This window comes from Stegostoma tigrinum, chromosome 4 (genome assembly GCF_030684315.1).
Source record: "Stegostoma tigrinum isolate sSteTig4 chromosome 4, sSteTig4.hap1, whole genome shotgun sequence".
NCBI classification, from domain to species: Eukaryota; Metazoa; Chordata; class Chondrichthyes; order Orectolobiformes; family Stegostomatidae; genus Stegostoma; species Stegostoma tigrinum.
This window is the reverse complement of record NC_081357.1, coordinates 65,671,204-65,694,297: the sequence shown is the minus strand read 5'-3', so window position 1 is coordinate 65,694,297 and position 23,094 is coordinate 65,671,204. Positions and strand designations below refer to the sequence as shown.

At 38.8% G+C, this 23,094-nt stretch overlaps 1 protein-coding gene across 1 annotated transcript in view; it reads left to right on the top strand.

The window, feature by feature from the left end:
- Window positions 1-23,094, top strand: part of trdn (triadin) — a 433,668-nt gene that overhangs the window by 267,569 nt on the left and 143,005 nt on the right. Inside the window, exons 24-28 of the mRNA XM_059645698.1 lie at window positions 777-803; window positions 1,711-1,737; window positions 17,752-17,790; window positions 19,039-19,065; window positions 21,101-21,151. Coding sequence (XP_059501681.1) covers window positions 777-803; window positions 1,711-1,737; window positions 17,752-17,790; window positions 19,039-19,065; window positions 21,101-21,151 — 171 coding nt within the window. The remainder of the gene's footprint in view (window positions 1-776; window positions 804-1,710; window positions 1,738-17,751; window positions 17,791-19,038; window positions 19,066-21,100; window positions 21,152-23,094) is intronic.

The following is a 23,094-nucleotide window of genomic DNA, read 5'->3' as shown; positions in this document are numbered from 1 at the left end:
TTTTGTAAATCATGTCCTATTTTCATGTTGTACTTTTCATGATTCAATGGTTCTAGAAGATAATGTCGTACATTTCAGCCCTGAGATCACATGTTGCTGAATTCCAGATCCATTCTCATCGTGTTAAAATTCCAAGCAAGAGTGCAAATTCATAGAATTGTGCCATTGTGCAATACCAGCTTAATACAGTTAGTATTGAATATTGTGTTATTAATAATACAATGATCAGGACTAAAAGATGTTATGTGTACCTCCGTGTGTACGTATATGAGAAAATATAGGCTGATAAAAATGACCTACTTGGTTAACACAGATCAAATGTGGAACATTGGTGTTGAACAAAAGAAAAACTTGCATTTTTATATCACCTTTCACATCTCAGGACATTTAAAGTGTTTCACAGCAAATAAAATACTTTAAGAACGTATCACTGTTGGAAAATAAACAATTATATACTCTTAAAACAACTAGATAATGTTGCTGCTTAAAATATCCTGACATGCGTTAGTTACATTTATATAGAAAATTCAGCACTAATTAATTAACATGTTCCCATGTTCAAAAGAAATATGTTATCAATCCCTGATATAACATGAATCACTGATTACATTCTACATATTCAATAAGTAATTCCATTGCCTTTGCAGTACCGATTTTGATCTTTCTCCAGAAATATTGCACAGCATTCCAAAAGATAGACTGGGTGACACATTGTGATATTTTAATATCTAGCACCCTGATACTTATGTGTGTTTTTTTAAAATTTTGTATTACAGCTGGACCTGCAAAACAGAAAACACCAGGTGGGTGCGTTGCAAACGAGGCTAGTTTATCTACGAACAACCATAGTGCTTATTTCTTCATCTCTTTATATATAGGATTTTAAAAAAAACAAAAAAAATCCAGCTTCTTTCCATACAATTGCTTCAGTTGCTTGGATTTTCAACTTGCTTCTGTCCACGTTAAGGTGCTAATCAAAAATGTTAGTGTGTAATGGTATGGAAGTCCATGGCACCCAAACACCACCAGCTACCACAAACTCTATTTTCAATGTCATTCACACTGACCAAATTAAATGACAGTATGTAAATTACACAATTGTGAAATATTAATGTAACATATCCAAGTTTTCATCATTTCGACCTCATTTGCACTCATTACTATTTATGCCAATGTTAATTGGCTCATCAGAGTTGATAAATCTCACTGAGAAAGCAGAAAATAACTGAAAATGCCTAGACTAGACCTTTATTGCCTGGGCTCCTGAGCAACTCCAAGTAAGTCTTAATATAGAGTTGACCTCTACAGCACAAACAATTGCATTACAAGACAGAAGGCTACCAGTTTGGAGAGAAAATGATCATTGTAGACGGCCAAGGGAATTGGTAGCCCTTGTCACTATGTAACTTCAAGAGTTTATTCTTGGGTGCTATGTGATTTGATCTGCTGAATATCTGATTCCACAGTTTTCTATATGATTGCTATATTATAAATTGTCCAAGCATGAGATAAAGGTCACCTGGATTGATGAGCCCATTCTTCTCAGAAATTGTTTCTGAAATGAAAGGAATTTCAAGACATTGATTGCAATATGTCTTCCAGCCGGGATATGTCCTGGTTCAGTTATCATCTAAAATAGTTTCAGTAAAACGAAGTATTTGTTTTCAGTAGGAATCATCCTTTACTTCATATAGTCTTTTCATTTTGCAGCTGAACAGGAAAAACCTGAAAAAGCAGGTATGAGTCAAATTAAACTTTTTTGCTTGGCTGTGTTTCTTGACAAAATAAAAATGGTACCAATAGCCATCACTTACTTTCTCTTCAAATATGAGCTTTAATTTAGAAGCCACCTATTTGTCTTTAATTTTAATTAAAATTAATTAAGTATAGCTAAGATATTTAATGATGACATTTTATATTTGCATGTATTGCAGGCTAAGAAACTTAAATGAGCGAAAAATTTGTGACTTTTTTAATTTGGAAAAGTCTGGTGAATATTTTTATATTTAATTACAATGGAAGTTTTACGATATGGAGTTAAACTTTTGCTAAATTGTACACCATATAAAATAAGATCACACCAAATATTTAACTCCAAAATGCAATCTTATTGCTAAGACTTGGTTGGTCAAAGAGAATCATAAAGTAACATTGGAAGTGCTCAGAAAAGGGTTACAGATTGATTCTTGACACTGATCACTTGGATACTTTACATGACTATAGCTTGTAGTTACTCAAAAACAACTCAGTCAACTCAATCTTTCCAACACAAGATCGTTGCGGGATTCCAAACCATACAACTTGATACCCGCAAAAAACTCACAAAGCTAGCTGCCAGCCACAGAAATCAGAGCAACTAATAAAGGATGTAAAATAACAAGACTTACTGATAGCTTAATGTCATATCTCATCTACGCTGTGAATAAACTCTCACTTTTATTAAACTTTAACTCTAACCACACAAACGCCTTAATCTCAGAGAAATAAATTATTTTAATCATTTTTATTTTGTTTGGATCTGTATATTTCACTTAGGAAAATGATTTGATTCTAATACTTACCTGAGCTGAACCCATGGCTACGATAGAGGTTAATTTTTAAAAATGCTTTGAAAATAATGTTTTAGAGAAGATCTGTTGTAGCCCGTGTTGTGGCGGGAGATGTTTGGTTCACGGAGCTGACTGGTTTTTGTGCAAATGTTTCACACCACATCCCCGACCCCAACACTTCGAGGTGACATTTTCAGTTCTGTCTAGCCTCCATCGAAGCACCGTTGTTCTATTCCATTCTGAATTTACATGGTCCGGTCTGTCATGGTGGGTAGTTCTGTTTCCGGTTTTGCTCCATAGAGGTATGTAGCTGGGGTCTATTTCAACATGTTTGATTGTCCTAGTATTGTTACATTGTCCCAGTTAAACCGTTTCCTTCTTCATCAGCCTGAATAGAAACGAGGGAGAGTTGGTTGATCCGTTTTGCTGCCAGTTGGCGTTCGCGTATCTTGGTGGCGAGTTTTCTGCCCGTCTGTACTGTGTGTTGCTTCTCACAGTTACTTCATCGAAGAAAGACATACACAAGCTATATAAACATGATTGAAGAACTGTGTATTTTCTGTGAAAAACTAACCTGGTGAAATCTCCTTGGCTATGATTACAAATATCAAAATTGTTATGCAAATTTCCAGCATTGTTCCAGCATCTGCACCCAAGTGTTTCTGAAAAATGATTGAGATTTTCACTTACTGGAACTTAGGAGCAGGAAGGCTGACGTTTCAGGCCAAGACCCTTCATCAGAAATGGGGGAGGGGAAGGGGATTCTGAAATAAATAGGGAGTCAGCGGGAGGTAGATTGAAGATGGGTAGAGGAGAAGATAGGTGGAGAGGAGACAGACAAGTCAAAGAGGCAGGGACGGAGCCAGTAAGGGTTAATGTAGGTAGGGAGGAGATAGGTCAGTCCAGGGAGGATGGACAGGTCAAGGGCGCAGGATGAGGTTAGGAGGTAGGAAATGGGAACTTGGCTTGAGGTGGGAGGACCGGACCATATAAATTCACAATTGAACAGAACAGCGCTTCAATGGAAGCTAGACAGCACTGAAAATGTCATCTAGAAGTTGGGGATGGGGTTTGGTGTGAAACATTTGCACAATAACCAGTCAGCTCCGCGAACCAACCAACAACTTTGGAAATACGACACTGATTCAAACCTGAATTTCGTAGTGTAGGTATTTACAGCATGTTAGTAGACTTACTTTTAATTATTGCTCGCATATAGAACAACAAAACAAGGCAACACATTACGTCTGTGCCAAAGTGTTTTACCTGCTGCCGCTCCAATGACTTTTCCCATTGTCATGCACTTTTTTTCTGTTTTGGTACTATAATGGTATTCAGCAGAGGAGGACTAAGGAATGAATTAAGATGGAAAACATAGAATATAACCAGTAAACTTGGAAGGTACATGGAAGTGGACTGTATGAACTCCAAAAGTAGTTAAAAAGAAAAAGATTCATGAAGACAAATTTGAGTGCCTTGTAGTCCTAAGGGGGAAAATTAATAATGGAGAACAAGCAGATCATTTAAACAATTACTTTATTTCTTACAGAAGAGGACACAAACAACATCCAGAAATGTATAACATACTCCTAGAAGAACTGACTTGTTTTTAAAATCCAGAACTTTTAACAAGATCTATTCACAGTTATATTAAGGCGAGTCCTGTTAAAAATAATCACTCAACCCTGCTGAGCTTGGCTAAATACACTGACTGCAGGAAGGCATTACCTGCCATCATAAATCTTTAGATCTCTACAAGACCCAGCTCTCTAATGGGATATGCATTCTCACTAGCATTCTGCTCGAATGCAATAATTTCCCTGCATCTCTCATCTCGTCTCCAACGTAGCTAAGTCTAACCCTATGGTTTTGTAGTCTTTACCAACCGCAGCCAGCTGCATTTTCTCTATGTTCAGGTGGGAAAGCTGGCACTTCGATCTCAATAGGTTGTGATCTGGGCCCTTGTTTACATGCCGTATTTGCTTATTACTGGGCAGAACAAGCAACAGGTTGCAATCTCCATTTTGCCTTGAATTGAAGAAGCCAGTTTAAAACAGAATCACTTTATAAAATCTCCTACATGTAATACTTTACCGCTTACGATAAGAAAGGTGCAATAATTGTTATGGAAAACTATCACCAGATAAAACTGTGAACATCTTAACACCTAAATAATTAAATACTGCACAAATAATATTCTCCCTCCTTCTGTCATGTTTCACCATGAAACAGATTGTCTTGGCAACAATACAAGTCTTGACCCATCAACTAACTGCATGTGCTGGTTAACTTATAAATTCTAGTTTGTAGGATTTATTTGTGTGATTGAGTTATTGTCTAATGTTATTGTGAGCTTCCTTATGATTGGCAGCTTCACTTGCCTTATGTCACGGCAAAAATCCTTTCTCATTTTGCACAATTTTTGCTGCTTCTTGATGTCCTGGACTGGAAAATTGCATGCTTGGTTCAGTCTGGGTAATTTTGTCAGGAACAGCGTTGCTGATTTCTGCTCATCCTTTGGGTTTTTTCTAAGGTTTGTACATTGGATGCGGATGTCACTGGCTGTGTGAGCACTTATTGCCGATTCCTAATTGCTCAGAGTGCAGTTAAGAATAAATCAAGTTGTTGTAGGTCTGGAGTCACATGTAGATCAGACCAGGCAGATTTTATTCCCTAAAGGACAGTAGTGAACCAGGTGGCTTTTTAAAAAAAAATAACAATTACATGGTCATTGGTATGCCAAAATTAGAGGTGTAGTGGACAGTGAAGAATGCTAAAATTGTGATCATTATCAGTGAAGAATGCTATCTCAAACTACAATGGGATATTGATTAGATGGGCCAATGGGCCAAGGAGTGGCAGGTGGAGTTCAATTTAGATAAACGTGAGGTGTTGCATTTTGGAAAGGCAAAGCAAGGCAGGACTTACATGCTTAACAGTTAAGGCACTCGAAAGTGTTGCTGAACAAAGAGACCTTGGAGTGCAGGTTCATAGTTCCTTGTAAGTGGTGTGCCAGGTAGACAGGAAAGTGAGGAAGGTGTTTGATATACTTGAAGATATCAAGAACTACAGATGCTGGAGTGAGAGTCATTATGGAGCTGGAGGAATACAGCAGGTAAGGCAGCATCAGAGGAGCAGGAAAGTTGACATTAGAGGTTGAGTTCTGAAGAAGGACTTTCCTGCTCCTCTGATGCTGCCTGACCTACTGTGTTCATCCAGCTTGACACTGTGTTGGAGGTGTTTGATATATTTGCCTTTATTGGTCAATACATTGAATATAGGAGTTGGGAGATCATGTCGTGGCTGTACAGGCCATTAGTTAAGCCACTTTTAGAATACCACTTGCAATTCTAATCTCCTTGCTGTAGGAAGGATGTTATGAAACTAAAAAAAGGCTCAGAAAATATTTACAAGGTTGTTGCCAGGGTTGGACGGTTTGAATGACTGGGACAAACTGAATAGGCTCAGGCTATTTTATACAGAACACCAGACGTTGAGCAATGACCTTTATAGAGGTTTATAAAATCATGAGGGGCATGAATACAATAACTAGACAAGTCTCTTCTGCGGGGTGAGAGCATCTAAAACTAGAGGGCATAGGTTTAAAGTGAGAGGGGAAAGAATTAAAGGGGACCTAAGGAGCTACTTTTTCTTGCAGAGGGTGGTGCATGTATAGAATGAGCTGCCAGAGGAAGTGTTGGAGGCTGGTATAATTACAACATTTAAAAGGTATCTGGATTATTATATGAATAGACGGTTTTAAAGGGGTATGGGCCAAATGCTGGCAAATGGGCCTAAATTAATTTAGGATCATAGAATCCGTACAGTGTGGAAACAGGTCATTTGGCCCAACAACCCCGCAACAACAACCAAAAAAGAATCCCCCTCATCCTCACATACCACCCCACCAACCTCTGGATCCAACGCATCATCCTCCGACACTTCTGCCATCTGCAATCCAACCCCACCACTAAAGACATTTTTCCCTCCACACCCTTGTTTGCTTTCCAGAGGGACCACTCTCTCCATGATTCCCTTGTCTGGTCCACACTCCCCTCCAACCCCACCACACCCGGCACTTCTCCCTGCAACTGCAGGAAGTTCTACACCTGCCCCCACACCTCCTCCCTCACCCCCATCCCAGGCCCCAAGAAGACCTTCCACATCAAGCAGATGTTCACCTGCACATCTGCTAATGTGGTATACTGTATCTGCTGTACCCGTTGTGGCCTCCTCTACATCGGGGAAACCAAGCAGAGGCTTGGGAACCGCTTTGCAGAACACCTCCGCTCAGTCCGCAGTAAACAACTGCAACTCGCAGTCGTGAACCATTTCAGCACCTCCTCCCATTCCTCAGATGACATATCTATCCTGGGCCTCCTGCAGTGCCACAACAATGCCACCCGAAGGTTGCAGGAACAGCAACTCATTCCACCTGGGAACCCTGTAGCCCAATGGTATCAATGTGGATTTCACAAGCTTCAAAATGTCTCCTACCCCTACCGTATCCCAAAACCAGCCTAGCTCATCCCCGCCTCCCTAACCTGTTCTTACTCTTACTTATCCCCTCCTCCCACCTCAAGCCAAATCCCCATTTCCTACCTCCTAACCTCATCCTGTGCCCTTGACCTGTCCATCCTCCCTGGACTGACCTATCTCCTCCCTACCTACATTAACCCTTACTGGCTCCGTCCCTGCCTCTTTGACTTGTCTGTCTCCTCTCCACCTATCTTCTCCTCTACCCGTCTTCAATCCACCTCCCGTTGACTTCCTATTTATTTCAGAACCCCCTTCCCCTCCCCCATTTCTGATGAAGGGTCTTGGCCCAAAACGTCAGCCTTCCTGCTCCTATGATGCTGTTTGGCTTGCTGTGTTCATCCAGCTCCACACCTTGTTATCTCAGATTCTCCAGCATCTGCAGTTCCTTTTATCACTCCCAAGTCCACACCGACCCTTTGAGCTTCACACCCAGACCCATCCCCATGTAACCCACCTAAATTATATATCCCTGGACACTATGGGCAATTTACAATTGCCAATCCATCTACCTTGCACATCTTTAAACTGTGGGAAATGACCTGGAGGAAACCCGCGCAGGCACGGAGAGAATGTGCAGACTCCACACAGATAGTTGCCCAAGGCTGGAATTGAACCCAGGTCCTTGGCACTGTGAGGCAGCAGTGCTAACCACTGAGCCACCGTGCCACCCCCTGGCTGGCATGGATGACTTGGACCGAAGGGCCTGTTTCCATGCTGTGCATCTCTATGACTCTATGCTGGTCTTTATTGCAGAATGTTTTGAATTGAATTCAAATTTTATCATCTACCATGGCGGGATTTGAATTCATGTCCTGAAAGCATTGGCTGAGGGCTCTGGATCACTAATCCTGTAACACTTTCACTAACCACTGCTCCCCATAACAGCTGATACTGATACAGATGAATTGTAGATCCAAAAGAAATTCTCTGTCATTGTGCTTCCTACTTTCTAAATTCAGTAATAATATTCATTCTTCTTCAAAACCAAACATTACTTTGTTGATAAACTGTTGAACTTTTGACAGTTTTTGGGCTATTCTATTTTGATTGTAACCACTGATCTCCATTCCTTTCTATATCTTCAGGTTCTTTGATATCCAAAGCTGTAAATGAAAGTCCAAACTGTTGCTTTACTATTTAATTGTAGCATTATTTGTGTTTCAGTTGGTTTCCATGACTTTAATGTCCCGTGCCAAACATTGCAGATTTAACATTCTTTGCAAGCAGTGTGTTCTTTCGAGTCATATCCTTGTTAGCTGCTTTAGAATATTTATTAATGTTGCATTGGTGAACAGACAAAAAAAAATTCTGATCCTCTTTTCTATTCATTTTCTAAAATTCCTTTCACTTTTTGTTTTCCCAGTCAGCATAAGTTTTGTCCGGTTATTTTCTTGCAGTTTTAATTTTAAAGTTTTAATTCATCTTCAAGAGCATAAATCTGTCCCCATGGCTCCTTACATTTCCTGTGGAGGAGTCTTTTGGTTTCAAAGTAATTCATCCCTTTATTTCATCATTAGCTCTGAGTGCTGTGATTAAGTCTGTTGTTGCCTGTTTTTCAGGTGTAATCTGTTTGTTTAATCGACAGCTCCAATTTGGATTCAGTTATCATTAGTCAGTCTGATGTTCCAATGTCCCTTTACTGTCAGCAGTCTGATCTTCTGACCCTTAGGACACCATCTTTAGTTGAAACAACCATTTCCATAGCAGGATTTCAGAAAAGTCACATACATTTGATTTAAGGTGTACATTTTCAACCTTAATGGCTTCATTACACTTTTCTGAAGCTATTGGAGATAGCTACGTAATCAACATTGTTATAGGTAACATACAATCCTCAAAATTACTCCAATACCTGAAATGAAATGTTTTGAATTAATTTTGCACAACTTACCATTTATACAACCATTATTAATATATATCAATATATTTTTATATAGCAAACTTTGTAGAGGGAAATGTCCATCAGCTACCAATATCTGTATCAATATCAATAATACCATTAGGCTATTGCCTCCCCTGTATTTATCACCGGACTATTAATCCAGAGACTCAGATAATATTCTGGGGTCCCAGTTTCAATCCTGCCATGGCAAATGGTGGAATTTAAATTCAATAAGGAAAATCCAGAATTAAGAGTTTGATGATGGCCATGAATTGATTGTTGGGGAAAAACACATCTGGTTCACTAATGTCCTTTCGGGAAGGAAACTACTATCCTTGCAAGATAACAAAGTGTGGAGCTGGATGAACACAGCAGGCCAAGCAGCATCTCAGGAGCACAAAAGCTGATGTTTCGGGCCTAGACCCTTCATCAGAGAGGGGGATGGGGAGAGGGAACTGGAATAAATAGGGAGAGAGGGGGAGGTGGACCGAACATGGAGAGAAAAGAAGATAGGAGCGTATAGGTGAGAAGGTAGGGAGGGGATAGGTCAGTCCAGGGAAGATGGACAGGTCAAGGAGGTGGGATGAGGTGGTAGGTAGGAAATGGAGGTACCTACCACTTCATCCCGCCTCCTTGACCTGTCCCCTCCCTACCTCCTCACCTATATTCTCCTTTCTACCTATCTTCTTTTCTCTCCATCTTCGGTCCGCCTCCCCCTCTCTGCCTATTTATTCCAGTTCCCTCTCCCCATCCCCCTCTCTGATGAAGGGTCTAGGCCCGAAACGTCAGCTTTTGTGCTCCTGAGATGCTGCTTGGCCTGCTGTGTTCATCCAGCTCCACACTTTGTTATCTTGGATTCTCCAGTATCTGCAGTTCCCATTATCACTGATACTATCCTTACCTAGTCTGGCTTACATGTGACTCCAGACCCATAACAATGTGATTGACTCTTAACTGCCTCTGAGTTGAGCAATAAATGCTTGTCTAGCCAGTGACTGACCCACTGTATCTCTAAGAATATTAATTTGCTTAACTGCTATACCAGACAAAAGTACCTTGACTTTGAATACAAAACATTTATAATTTTGTCTGCTTTGAGAGTATGCTTTTTACATTCAAATCTGTTTATTTAATGAGCTCCGAGTCTGGTACAGAGTTTGCTAAAGACATGCTGTGAATTCCCACAAATGCTTCATTCCTGACTTTAATTACAAAAAATCTGCTTTCACGTCCTCCCTTATGACAAAAGTAATATCTTTGTCCTCTTGGATATTACTTATTCTCCACGCTATTTTGTTTGCTGCTGTGAAGGTTATCTGTCTTTTCATTTATGTCATTTTCCTCATTGTTATTACAATTTGTTTTTTTTATCTCAAGTTTTCTCTGTGGATTTGCAAACAGAGGCTTATAGTGATGCATGCGCTTGTGAGACAATGTATAATTACCTAGCATTACAACGGCTGATTTTATCTTAGAGCTTTCTGGTCTTGTGGTGGGATTTATTCTGAAAAGGAACTGTTTTTCTGTATGTGTTAAAACTCTGAAGTTTTCCATGTCAAATTAACACTTCATAGTTGTGTATTATCTATCAAGCATTATTTCATTTTCACAAGAAGCTTTTAGAAAAGTCAGATTCTGATTCTGTTTAGATTTCCGAACATTTGCCTGCAAGCTTCCAGAATTAGCTCATGGGGATTGAAAACAGCAGTTTTCACTTTACAATGTATTTATTCTAGCAATATAATTTTGCCATTAAACAGGGTTATCTTGGCAATAATATGAGTCTTGAATTATCAACTAACTGCATGTGCTGCTTAAGTTATAAATTCCAGCTTGTATAATTTAATAGAATTCTAACTTTGTTAAGAGCTACTTTATGACTGGTTGCTTCACCTACTGTCATCTGTCATTGTCAATCTCCTTTTGTATAATTTTTTGATGTCCTGGACTAGTAAATTGCATTCTTGATTCAGTCTGGGCAACTGTCAGGAACAGTGTTGCTAATTTCTGCTAATCCCTCAAGTTTTTAATAGACTTCTATATGTCATGTGGATGTCATTAGTTGCATGAGTATTTATTTGTGGATGTCATTGACTGTGCAGGTATTTATTGCTCATTCCTAACTGTTCAGAAGGCAGTTAAGGGTCATTCAAGTTGTTGAGTCTGGAGTCACATGTAGGCTGGAGCAGGCAAAAATGGCAAATTTTATTCCGTGATAGACATTAGTCAACCAGATGGATTTTTTTTCTACAATGGTTAAATGATCATTGTTTGATTGCTCCTTTATTCCAGACTTTTTTGAATTGAATTCAATTTTTCACTTTATCCTAATCTGTGGACTGTAAATCTGGAACAGTATACTTGAAACAGGGTCATCCTTTTAAACACATTTTGTAATAAAGCTGTCCCACTTTCTTTTAACTATTTCAACAATGTAACTTTTTTAAAGATGGCACTAAAATTGCTTTTTTCACTGAATTTAGGTAATATGTGGATAAATCTTGCCAAATCAAAACCAGAAGTCAAATTTGAGTCTTTTTTTTTGCCATCCCATTTTCGCATTATCAGAACATTTTTCTAGTGAGTTCAACTTTCCTTTCTAATTTGTCTCATTACAGTTTCTTTCTCCCTCTCCTCTCTGCTTCTCTCTTTCTCTTCCTCTCTCTCTCTTTCTCTTCCTCTCTCTCTTTCTCTTTTTTCTCTCTTTTTCTCGCGCTCTCTCTCTCTCTGAAATACTTTGCTCTTTGGAATTCATGTTCAAGCTTTCATATCTTTTCTCTACTTTCTTTCAGGATCAGTTTATTTTTTCCATTTCTCACTGTTTTGCCTCTTCCTCTCTTTCCCTTCTTGCTTTCAGATTTTGGGTTTTCTATCTTTTTCCAATTCAAATTTCTTCATTTATAATTGAAGTCTGTCAACTGCATTTGATTACTCATCAAAAGTAATCAAGATTGGTCATTTCTTCGATAACAAAGTGTGGAGCTGGATGAACACAACAGGCCAAGCAGCATCAGAGGAGCACAAAACCTGGACTGATGAAGGGTCTCTGTCCAAAATATCGCCTTTTGTGCTCCTCTGATGCTGCTTGGCCTGTTGTGTTCATCCAGCTCCACACTTTGCTATCTTGGATTCTCCATCACCTGTAGTTCCCATGACCTCTTCGTCATTTTTTCCTTGTGTTCTAGGTGATAAGCCAATACTTGAGTAACTTCTGCCTTTTTAGCCTATACTTCTAAATCCACTTTAAGTTCCCTGCCACCAGTTTCAAATGCACCTTTATCGAATGATTGCAAGATATTCAAGGAGCTCTTTTCTCTTTTCAAAACACTTTAACCAATAGAACTACGCATGCTAATTTTTAAGAGTCACACTGCGCGGAAACAGATTCTTTGGTCCAACAAGCCCGTACCGACCAAGTTGCCCAAACTAAGAATGGGCTACTTGCCTGTGCTTGGCTCAAATCCCCCTAAACCTTTCCTATTCATGTACCTGCCCAAATGTCTTTTAAATGGTGTAACTAAACCTGCATCTACCATTTCATCTGGCAGTTCATTCCACATATGAACCATCCTCCGTATGAAAAAGATACATTGATCAAAATTAAACATGAAATTTTGTTTGTTTAAACATAAACATATTTCAATTTAATCATTTCAAGCCTCTGGATTTGCACTCACAGTAGCTCCCAAATTGTTGGAATCGTATTAGAGATAGATAACTTTTAAAATAAGATTTGAATGCCCTGTGACTGACTTTAAGAAACTGCACAAAGACTCAAGCTTTAAGTCTTTTGTTACAAGAAACAAACTCAAATCAATATCATTTATAACATTATTTATAATTAATACTCTCAATTACAGAATAAGTATTCATTCTTGGATTAAAAATCATGAAGAATATTCTTATGCCATGCTTATACCTTAAATCACTCTCTCAACAGAGATGTAGTCTTATATTCTTAAAGTTAACATGCCCTTCTTGTTACATGAGGAACATCTTTCACAGTCCAGATTCAGAAAAAAACACTCCCTTCAATTCTCGAAGTATTCTCAAATGGACATCCAGTAGCAAGACGCTATCTGACAACATTTCTATTTGTCAAAGTCGACAAGGTCAATTTCTTCAAATGGAGAATCCATTCTCAAAACATTAGCTTCATGTATCTTCATTCAGCAGCATCTCTCTCCCTTTTTCCAAGGTACCTGGCTACGACTGGCTGAGATTCTCTAAGTCTGCACGAAACATGACCAGCTACTTCTTTCACTGTTTAGATGGGAAAGTTGGCAGTGGGTCTCAATAGAAAGTGACCGAGGACATCAGTCCCAATGACAAACACATCACATTAGCTTGTAACCACTGAACTAGTAGGAGGTCGCTTGCTGCATTTTACCTTGAATTAAAATAGGAAGATTAAAATATAAAGGCCTTCTAAAACCTCACTTTAATAATTTCTGTTACTGGCCACAGTTGTAGTGGCCATTTCAAACCTAACCTGAAGACTACATTTAACTTGGAGCTGGTGAAGCTTTGTAGGATTTGCCTGCAGCTTTGGGGAAGGCCTGATTTTGAATTTTCATTTTCAAAAATCTGACAACTGGAAGATGAGCTTTGAAATGTGAAGAAAGAATTTCCATAAAAGTTATTATTTTTACGACATTCTCTAGATTAGGTTAGAATAGCCTTCTTTTCAACCACTACCCTAATTCTACAAAGATCTTTTTCCAAATTCATCTTGATGACTTATTACTATGATCCTATGCAGCTCTTTATGGGAAAGAATTATTTCATGTAAATTTATTTTGTTACTTTATTCATGAATTTTAAACAATACATTAGCTTTGCCCAAAGCTAATAAGCCAGCAGACCCAAACATGACTGTGCTGGATGGATGAGGCACAAAGCAAAAAAGAAATTTACTGCTAGCTCTGGACTGCTATAAATTTCTAACAATGCTGAGATGTACAGCATTCTCTGTGAATGGGCTGCTGTCAGATGTTGTTTGATGCAGTTTTTGTTTAATGTGTTAAAGATGTTTGTAATCTGCTATCTTTACACGTGGGTGGTGTTGTCTGAACTGCGTTCATAGATTCAATATAATACAAGCAGGAAAAATCAAGGAGAGCAGCGTCTTGGGACAGGAGTGTAAAATCATTTGTTTTATTGGTAATTTAGAAAATCTTAATTTGTGTTGTGATGCCAATTTCTCATGACGTCAAATATTTATTTCAAAAACAAATTATAATCTATTTCATGAATATTTACATAATTTCTAGTGTATGTATACTGGAACCCGATATGTGCCGCTGAAATTTTTCCACTTATCAAATGCTGTAAATATAATTTTAATATCTGTATTCTGTCAAAGTTACACATGCGTAATTTTATCAGGCTCCCTGAGACCTCTTTAATGTCAAAAGAAGATCTTTATTCTGAAGTGGATGTTCTCAGTTGTAATTTTACAAGTTATCCCCAAGATAATTGATTTTAAAATAATAGTTGAGTGTACAAAAGTAACCTTTATACCAACAATCGTGTATGTACAATGTTGGCATACTTTTAAGATGAAGGAATAACGGGAGAATTCACTGCTTCCCAGTTTTCTGTTTTTTTTTGCGGATCAGCTCGCCAGTGTTTGTTGAATTTCCTATTCTAACACCCCTCTTCTTACTCCTTTTTCTCACTCTTGTGAAATGAGATATCTCCATGATTCAAAATATGACGTTATCCTGCTATTGAGTTAATGAATTTCAGATTTACCTACAGGCTTCTCCTATGTGTTATGAACATTTTAACAGAGTTTCATCTTGATCAAGTTGACAATCAAATTGCTGTTGTGGTTGAATTATCATTTGCCTATTGCAGATGTGTTCTTAGAAGTGTTAGCATTACTAAGGCAACACACATTGTAAAAAACTGTGACCCTAATACTGATCCATGTGGCATCCCTGAAAACAACACCCCATCCCTTACCAAATTCTACATCTGCAGTTAGTTAGCTGGTCTTCTATCCATGCCAACTCAATATCTCCAAAGCTATGGTCTCTTACCTTTTTACTGAGGCTCGTGTGTCATTTTATCAAACACCACGTTAAAATCCAAATTCAACCCTGATTGTTACCATCTCAAAGAATTCTAAGAAATTTTAATTATGATTTCTCTTTTGTGAAGCCACATTGTCTTTTTCTGACCATTTTGTGATTTTATGATTGCTCTGCTCTTGCATCTTTTATAATTGACTCTAACATTTTCCCAAAACCAGATGTTAAGATAACTGGCCTATAATTCGAAAATGTATGGCAACAGTGTTACACTAGCAGTTTTCCAAACCTCTGAGACTTTTCCACAATATAAGGATTCTGGGAAGACCATGGCCAGTGTATCCACGATCTCTGTAGCTACTACTTTTAATGTCCTAGAATGCATCCCATCAAGTCCAAGGAACTTCTCACTTTTTCATCCCTTAGCACTTTCTATCTAGTTATAGTTAATGAATTTATCTCACCGCCTCCTTTGACGCTTGATTTTCAGCATTTTTGGAAAACATTTAGCGTCTTTTACCATCAGTGTGAAGACTGATGAAACATATTCATTCAACTCCTCTGCTAGTTCATGGGTCCTTATTGCTATTTCCCCAGCATCAATCTCTGAAGCGCCAATGTTGACTTTGGTTTCTCTCTTCCAGTTCATATGGTCAAAGAAGCTCTTGCTGAGTACCTTGATAATTCTTGCAAGTTTATCTTCTTCCCCTTTTATTGTTTTCTTGGTCATCCTTTGTAGGTTTCTAACTTTTTTTAGTCCTCTGGTTTACCAATAATCTTTGCCACAGCATATTTCTTTTCTTTAAATTACATGCTATCCTTCACTTTACGAGTTAACCATGGTTGGTTTATCCCCTCCCTAGAATATTTCTTTCTCAATGGGATATACCTTGGAATCATGAACTACTTTACTAAATGTTTGACATTGCTCCTCATGAATCTTTGCTAAACTCCTTTTCTAGCCGATTACAGAAAACTCTGCCCTCATTCTTTTGTAATTATCCTTATTCAAGTTTAGCAGAGATGATTCTGACCAGAGTTCCTCTCTCTCAAACTGAATGCTAACTTCGGACATATTATGGTCACTATTTCCTGGTGGATCTTTATTCTGATATCACTTATCAAACCTGCCTCATTATAAGTCAGCAGATCCAAAATAGTCCAACTTGTTGCTGGAACCACAACATATTGTTGTAGGAAACTGTCCTGAATATACTTTCTGAATTCTTCCTTGTGGCAACCTCTGCAATTTTACTGCCTCAATCTACATGAAGATTAACATCACCCATGATTAATGTTCTGCCTTTTTTACAAGCCCTCATTACCTCCTGATTTCTTCCGTGTTCCACCATACAACTGCTGTTGTGGGACCAATAGAGTACTCCTACTAGTTTCTTCTTCCTTTCTTCATTGCTTACGTCCACCCATTTGGATATTATATCTTCTGATCCAAGTTCATCCTGAACTAACATTGCTGCTCTACCACCTTTCCTTTCCAATGTTCTTTTGAAAAATCATACATTTCAGGAATATTTAGTTCCCAGCTTTGATATCCTTGTAACTATGCTTCTGTGATGGCTATAAATCATACCTATTAGCATTTTATTTATGTCATTAATTCATTTACTTTGTTCTGAATGTAATGCACAATCTGGTTAAGCTAGTAATATTGCCCTTTAGGCACCATTGATTGCTGCTTTTTTTTCCCTCTGTTTGTACACGCTTTCTCTTCCTGTCTCACTCTGGGTATCATTATTCAAATAGCTACCTCGTAATGTTGCCATATTCTCTTGCTTTCCCTACAAATGTTTCCCCTCTTCCAATATCCTCTGCCCCTCACCCAATTAGTTCAGGCCAACTATACAGCTCTAGTTATTCAATTTGCGGGACACTGGCCCTGACATGGCTCAAGTGAAGTTTGTCCCACTGGAACAGTTTCCTACTACCCCAGTACCGGTGCCAGTTCCCTGCCAACTATTACCCATTCCTCCTACACCTTTGAGCCAAGTATTTATCTCCTTTTTCTTTAAAACCAAGCCCATCCATGGCTCAGACAGTAATCCAAATATTATTACCTTGGAAGTTCTGCTTTTTAAAGTCGTTCCTAACTGTTTGAATGATTTTGGCAGAACCTCCTTTCAATTCTTATCGATGGTTTTGGAACTGTTGTGGCTAATGACATCCAAATCCCTCCCTTCCCTCTCCAGTTCTTTTCTAGCCCTGAGGAGAAGTCTTCACCTTGACATTGCACAGGCAACAGAGCCTTTGGAAATTCTAACTCAACACCTCAGAGCGATACTTATCCCCCAGCTGTCTGTCCACCACAACAGATGCAACATTCCTATTTTCTCCAACCTCACGAATGATTTTTTGGACCAAAGTGCTGTGGCTAGTTTCCTTCCTGATGTCTACACTCTTATCTGCTCAGCATCCAAGAACCTCATTACGTGGGACAATTGCAGGGGCTGAGGCTCCACAGTTGTAACCCCTAGGTCATCACATCAGCTTTACTGATGTTGTTTGCACAGGTTTTAATTGCATGACTTTCCATGCACCATACAGATAGCGGAAACAATAGCTTGAGACCTCTACACTTCAACATATGCGAACAAGTGAACAAACCAGTGCATTTTTCATGTTTCCAATTATAATGTTAAACCCATTGTGTTGGAGTGCATGACACATTGAGATAAGAGTATCATGCATAAATGAGTAAAGCTATACTTTTCTTTTTGTTTATTAGCATCAAAGAAAGAGAAGTCAAAGCCTACTAAAGTGAAAGGTTAGTTATGCTTCATTTGAAGCTCTGTTTAATCAGATTGAATGCATGTTTGTCCCAGCAATGACAGCAAAGCCCCATTGTAAATATATGGAGTTCTTTCGTAGATAAAAAAAAACACTAAATGCATTTCATTGCCAGTATTATGCCTCATACTTGTTTTCCCATTAAAAAAAGGAAGAACTGATACGTGTATAATCTTTCACATCTCTAAGAAAGAAACTAAAGACATGCATGCCTTTTACAACCACTGGACATACCGCCAACAAATTACACTAGGAATTCAGTCAGTTAGCATTCAATTTTTGGAGCAGAGGCTTTCAGTTTCCAAAATGAACATCATACCAAACAAATTTTGTGCTTACTCATTTATTTATTGCTTGCATGCCTTTGCTGTGTCCAATTAGCTATTACTTTACCAAGAGAATTACAACCAATAAATGCTAGAAATAAGCAGCTGCTAATAATAGTTTGTAACTTCGTGGTCAGATAAGGCTCAGTTGTAAAGGCACCTATCTTTGACCCTGAGGATGCAGGTTTAGGCCCCATCCTGGGACTTGAAAGCAGAAGCCAGCACAGCCACATACCTGTGCAACCCTGAGGGGTTGTTGGAAATGCTGTTTGTTTTGGTTGAGATGTTAAACTGGGATCTGTCTCTGCCCTGGCTAGTTATAAAATAAAACTTGCATGGCACTATTTTAAAGAAGCCTAGTGCCCTGGCCAATGTTCATCCCTCAAAAATCTATGATTATCTGATTATCAATTTGTTCTCTTGGGAAAATTTGTTGTGTTTAAAATAGCTACATAATTTCCTATGTTACAACAATGATTACACTTCAAAATATAGTTCATTAGCTGTAAAAGATGTTGAGATGTCACTTGAATTGCAAGCTGTCAGTTAGCATATTTGGCTGGATGGCTGGTTTGTGACACAGAGTGATGCCAATAGTAGGGGTTCAATTGCTGTGCCAGCTGAGGTTATCATGAACGACTCTCCACCTCATTCTCTCTGCTGACCCCCTGGTTAAACCACAACCAGTCATCCCCCTCTCTCTCTCTCCCTAATAAGTGCATAATTTGGCACTAGAAAAAAGGCTTTATTTCATGCATCTGTTGTACTAAAGACAATATCTTTTGTTTACAAATTATAAATAATAATGACTCCCATTTACTTAAAAATTTGTTGTGCATCAAGGAAAGAATACAACAATTTCACAATATGACTTCCCAACATATTATTAATCTTTTCAGTTGGGGAATCGGAAGATAAAGAAAAAGGTAAGTTGTTCGTTGTTGACTGTTACAATGCTTAAGAAATTGTATAAAAGTGTAAAGTTGCTTCATCCACATTCAACACTGCCTGATTTGGCTGGGGTTAGCTGATTAATTGTTTCGACCACTTTGTCTTTGACATATGTTGTACAATGGAAGCCCATAAAGAAAACATTTCTGAACAAGGTGAAAAGCCAATTTCTTTTCCCCAGGATAAGGGAGTCCAAAGCTAGAGGGTAATAAAATGTGAGGCTGGATGAACACAGCAGGCCAAGCAGCATCTCAGGAGCACAAAAGCTGACGTTTCGGGCCTAGACCCTTCATCAGAGGGCATTGGTTTAAGATGAGAAGGGAAAAACTTAAAAGGGACCTAAGGAGCAACTTTTTCACACTGAGAATGCTGTAGATATGGAATGAGCTACAAAAAGAAGTGGTAGAGATGAGTACAATTGCAACGTTTAAAACATATTTGCTTAGGTACATAGATAGATAAGGTCAAAAGAGATATGGGCCAAATACAGGTAAATGGGACTAGTTCGGTTTTGGAAACCTGGTTGGCATGGATGGGTTGGGCCAAAGGGTCTGTTTCCATGCTGTGTGACTCTATGACTCTATGATAGAAGCAAAGGCACAAATTTAAAACCCAAACCCATTTGAATGCAGTTCACACAGATAGCTAGAATGGGCAGGAACTCTGCCATCATGCAACGCTTTTCGTGATGTTAGACAGGGATGAGTAAAAAGGAGAGAATTTCCACACTGGAAGCTTGTTCACCAATTTCCTCACTACAGCAACATGAGTTTATCTTTTATTTATCCATTTATAGGATATGCGCATCGCTGGCTGAACCAACTTTCATTGTCTGTCATCAGTTGCCTTCAAGAAGGTGGTGGTGAGCCACCTTCTTGAAACACTGTGTAACCTATTTCACTGATGGGGAAGCTTTGAGAGACCATTCTTAGAGTATAGAATTAGTAGTCACTTGGAGAAAGGTACATTCATTTGGAAGCATTAGGATGGAGTTCCAGTGGAGAAATCATGTACAACTAACGTACTGGATTTTTTGAGGAAACCAAAAGGCACTATAAAAGTAGCATTGTTGATGTTGTGTAGGTGGACTTTCATAAGGTATTTGCCACAGTGCAACGCAACAGAATTGTCATGAAATAAATGGGACAGTAATAATGTGGATGTAAAATTGGCTCAGTGACAGGAAACAGAAATTAGTGATCAATGGATATTTTTCAGACTGGATGAAGGCATGTAGTGGAGTGGATAGCTGATGCAAAGTTTAATGTTGTGGGTCTCCATGTGGAGGGATGAGTGGAAATGGGCTTTCAGAGTAGTGTGAGGTAAATGAAGTCATGAAAGCTCTAGGACGAGACAAAACCTACTGCTGACAGTGTCCCTGACATTACTTGTCATTCTTTCAAAGCAAAACATAACTGAGAAAATGGGTGGGGCTACATTCTGGGTGGACAGAGTCAGTATCGGTTTGGTGAGTAAGAGGGTGTGATCCATTTGTGCTGTATACTGAAGAAGCAAATATGTGATACGGGTATTTGCAAGTACCAGCTACATATAATTTGCACTCATTTCATCATCTATCTGCAGGTAGGCTGAATATGGATAAGATTCAAATGCTGGTCAAAGGCAGTTTGCAGCATGCCATTGGTCCTTGTAAATTGAACAAGGATGTTTAATTTAACAGCAATGACTTTAAAATGTCCTCATATCTCTTTATGTGACTAAGTGTCAATTTTTTCATCAAATAATGCTTCGTGGAATCTTTTGCTAAGTTAGAGGCATTTATAAATGCAATTTTCTCAAAGCATTTTGTGAAAGTATGTTTCTCTAAATTATTATGTTGCAAATTAATAACTACTTTTCATTTCTTAAACATACTATAAGTTTTCTTATTTAAGTGTCCTACAAAAATCATCATTGTCCAAGAAAATAGATGATTAATATTTGCCAATTTAGCATGTATTTACGTTAAAGTATATTTTGAATAACTATAAGATATATTTTTCCTGCCAGAGCCTGAAAAAGAGAAACAGAGACAGACTCCAATCAAGTCAAAACTGAAAGGTAATAACCTTTATTATGTAGCTGTAGAAATACACTTCTAAACTTCAAACACACAAAATGCACAGTCATATAAAGATTAGCTGGACCATCAAGCCTGACCTCCAAGCTAATAGCTGAAGCATTTTGAAGAAAGACTTTTTCTCCCACCACGCTAATTGGTAATGTATCTTTAAGTTCCCTAGGTGATTATGAAAAGTAAAACTGCCCAACATTTGTTTAGTTTAACTTCTACATAGTTAAAGCTTGTATCCCAGGTTCTTCTCATTATGTTAAACCAGAATAATCTTTCAACAGGAATACAATATAGCCCTAGGGAAAAGAAGCATGGTACAGGGATGATGAGGCAACCATGACTTACTGAGGAAAGTGATGGATAGCATAAAAGCAAGAAGGAAAGCACATAATGTGACAAGGGGCAATGGGAAACCAGAGGTTTGGGAAGCTTACAAAGACCAACAGGGCAACAAAAAATGAAATAAGGAGGGAGAAAGTTAGATATGAAGGTACACTAGGCAGTAATATAAAGGAGGACTGTAAGAGTTTCTATGGGTGTTAAAGGACAAAAGAGAGGAAAAAGTCTACATTGGAAAATGACACTGGAGAGATAGTAGTGGGCGACTAGGAAATGGCTGAGGAACTGAATAATTACATTACACCAGGCTTCACAGTGGAAGACACGAGCAACATCCCAAAAATTCGAGAGAGTCAGGGGACAAAGCTGAGTATGGTGGCTGTCACCAAGGAAAAGGTGCTAGAAAAAGTGAATGGCCTGAAGGTGGACAAATCACCAGGATCAGATGGACTACACCCCAGAGATATTCAGGAGATAGCTGAAGAGATGCGGGGGGGGTGGTGGTGTCAGCGCTGATCTTTCAAGAATTGCTAGAGTCTGGGAAGGTCCCAGAGGACTGAAATAATTGCTAATGTGACACTGTTTAAAATTTCCTGTCTAAAAAGGGAGCAAGGCAAGAGAACGAAAATTACAGGCTGATTAGCCTAAACATGGTCATGGGTAAGATTTTAGAGTCAATTCTGAATGCTGAGATTTCTGAATACTTGGAAGTGCATGGTGAAATAGAGCAAAGTCAGCATGGCTTCACCAAGGAGAGGTCATGCCTGGCAAATCTGTTAGAGTTCTTCAAAGAAGTAACGAGCAGGTTAGACCAAGGAGAGACAATGGATATTATCTACCTGGGCTTCCATGAGGTCTTTGACAAGGTGTCATATAAGAGGCTGCTGAGTGAAATAAAGCCCCATGGGGTGTTAGAGGCAAGGTGCTAGCTTGGATAGATGATTGGCTGTTTGGCAGAAAGCAGAGTATGGGGATAAAGGGGTCTTTCTCAGGATGGCGGCCGGTGATAAGTGGTGTTCCGCAAGGGTAAGTGATGGGACCACAACTTTTCACTTCATATTTTAATGATCTAGATGAAGGAACTAAGGACATTCTGGCTAAATATGCAGAAGATACAAGGATAAGGAGGAGACGGGGAGGCTGCAGCACGATTTGGAAAGGTTGGGAGAGTGGGCAATAAAGTGGCAAATGGAGTACAATGTGGGAAAGTGTGAGGTCATGCACTTTGGTAAGAAGAATAGAAGCATGGACTATTTTCTAAGTTGGCGGTGGGGGAGGGAATCAGAAGTCTGAAGTGCGAAGAAACTTGAGAGTTCTATTCCAGGATTCTCTCAAGGTCAATTTGCAGTTTCAGTCAGTAGCCAGGAAGGCAAATGCAACTTTGGCATTTATTTTGAGAGGACTTGAATATAAAAGCAAGGATTTGGTTCTGAGGCTCTATAAGACTCTGGTCAGGTGACATTTGGAGTATTAGGCACAGTTTTGGGCCCCATATCTCAGGAAAGATGTACTGGAGCGGGTTCAGAGGACATTCATGAGAATTGTCCCAGGAATGAAAAGCTTAACATATGAAGAACTCATATGAGTTTGA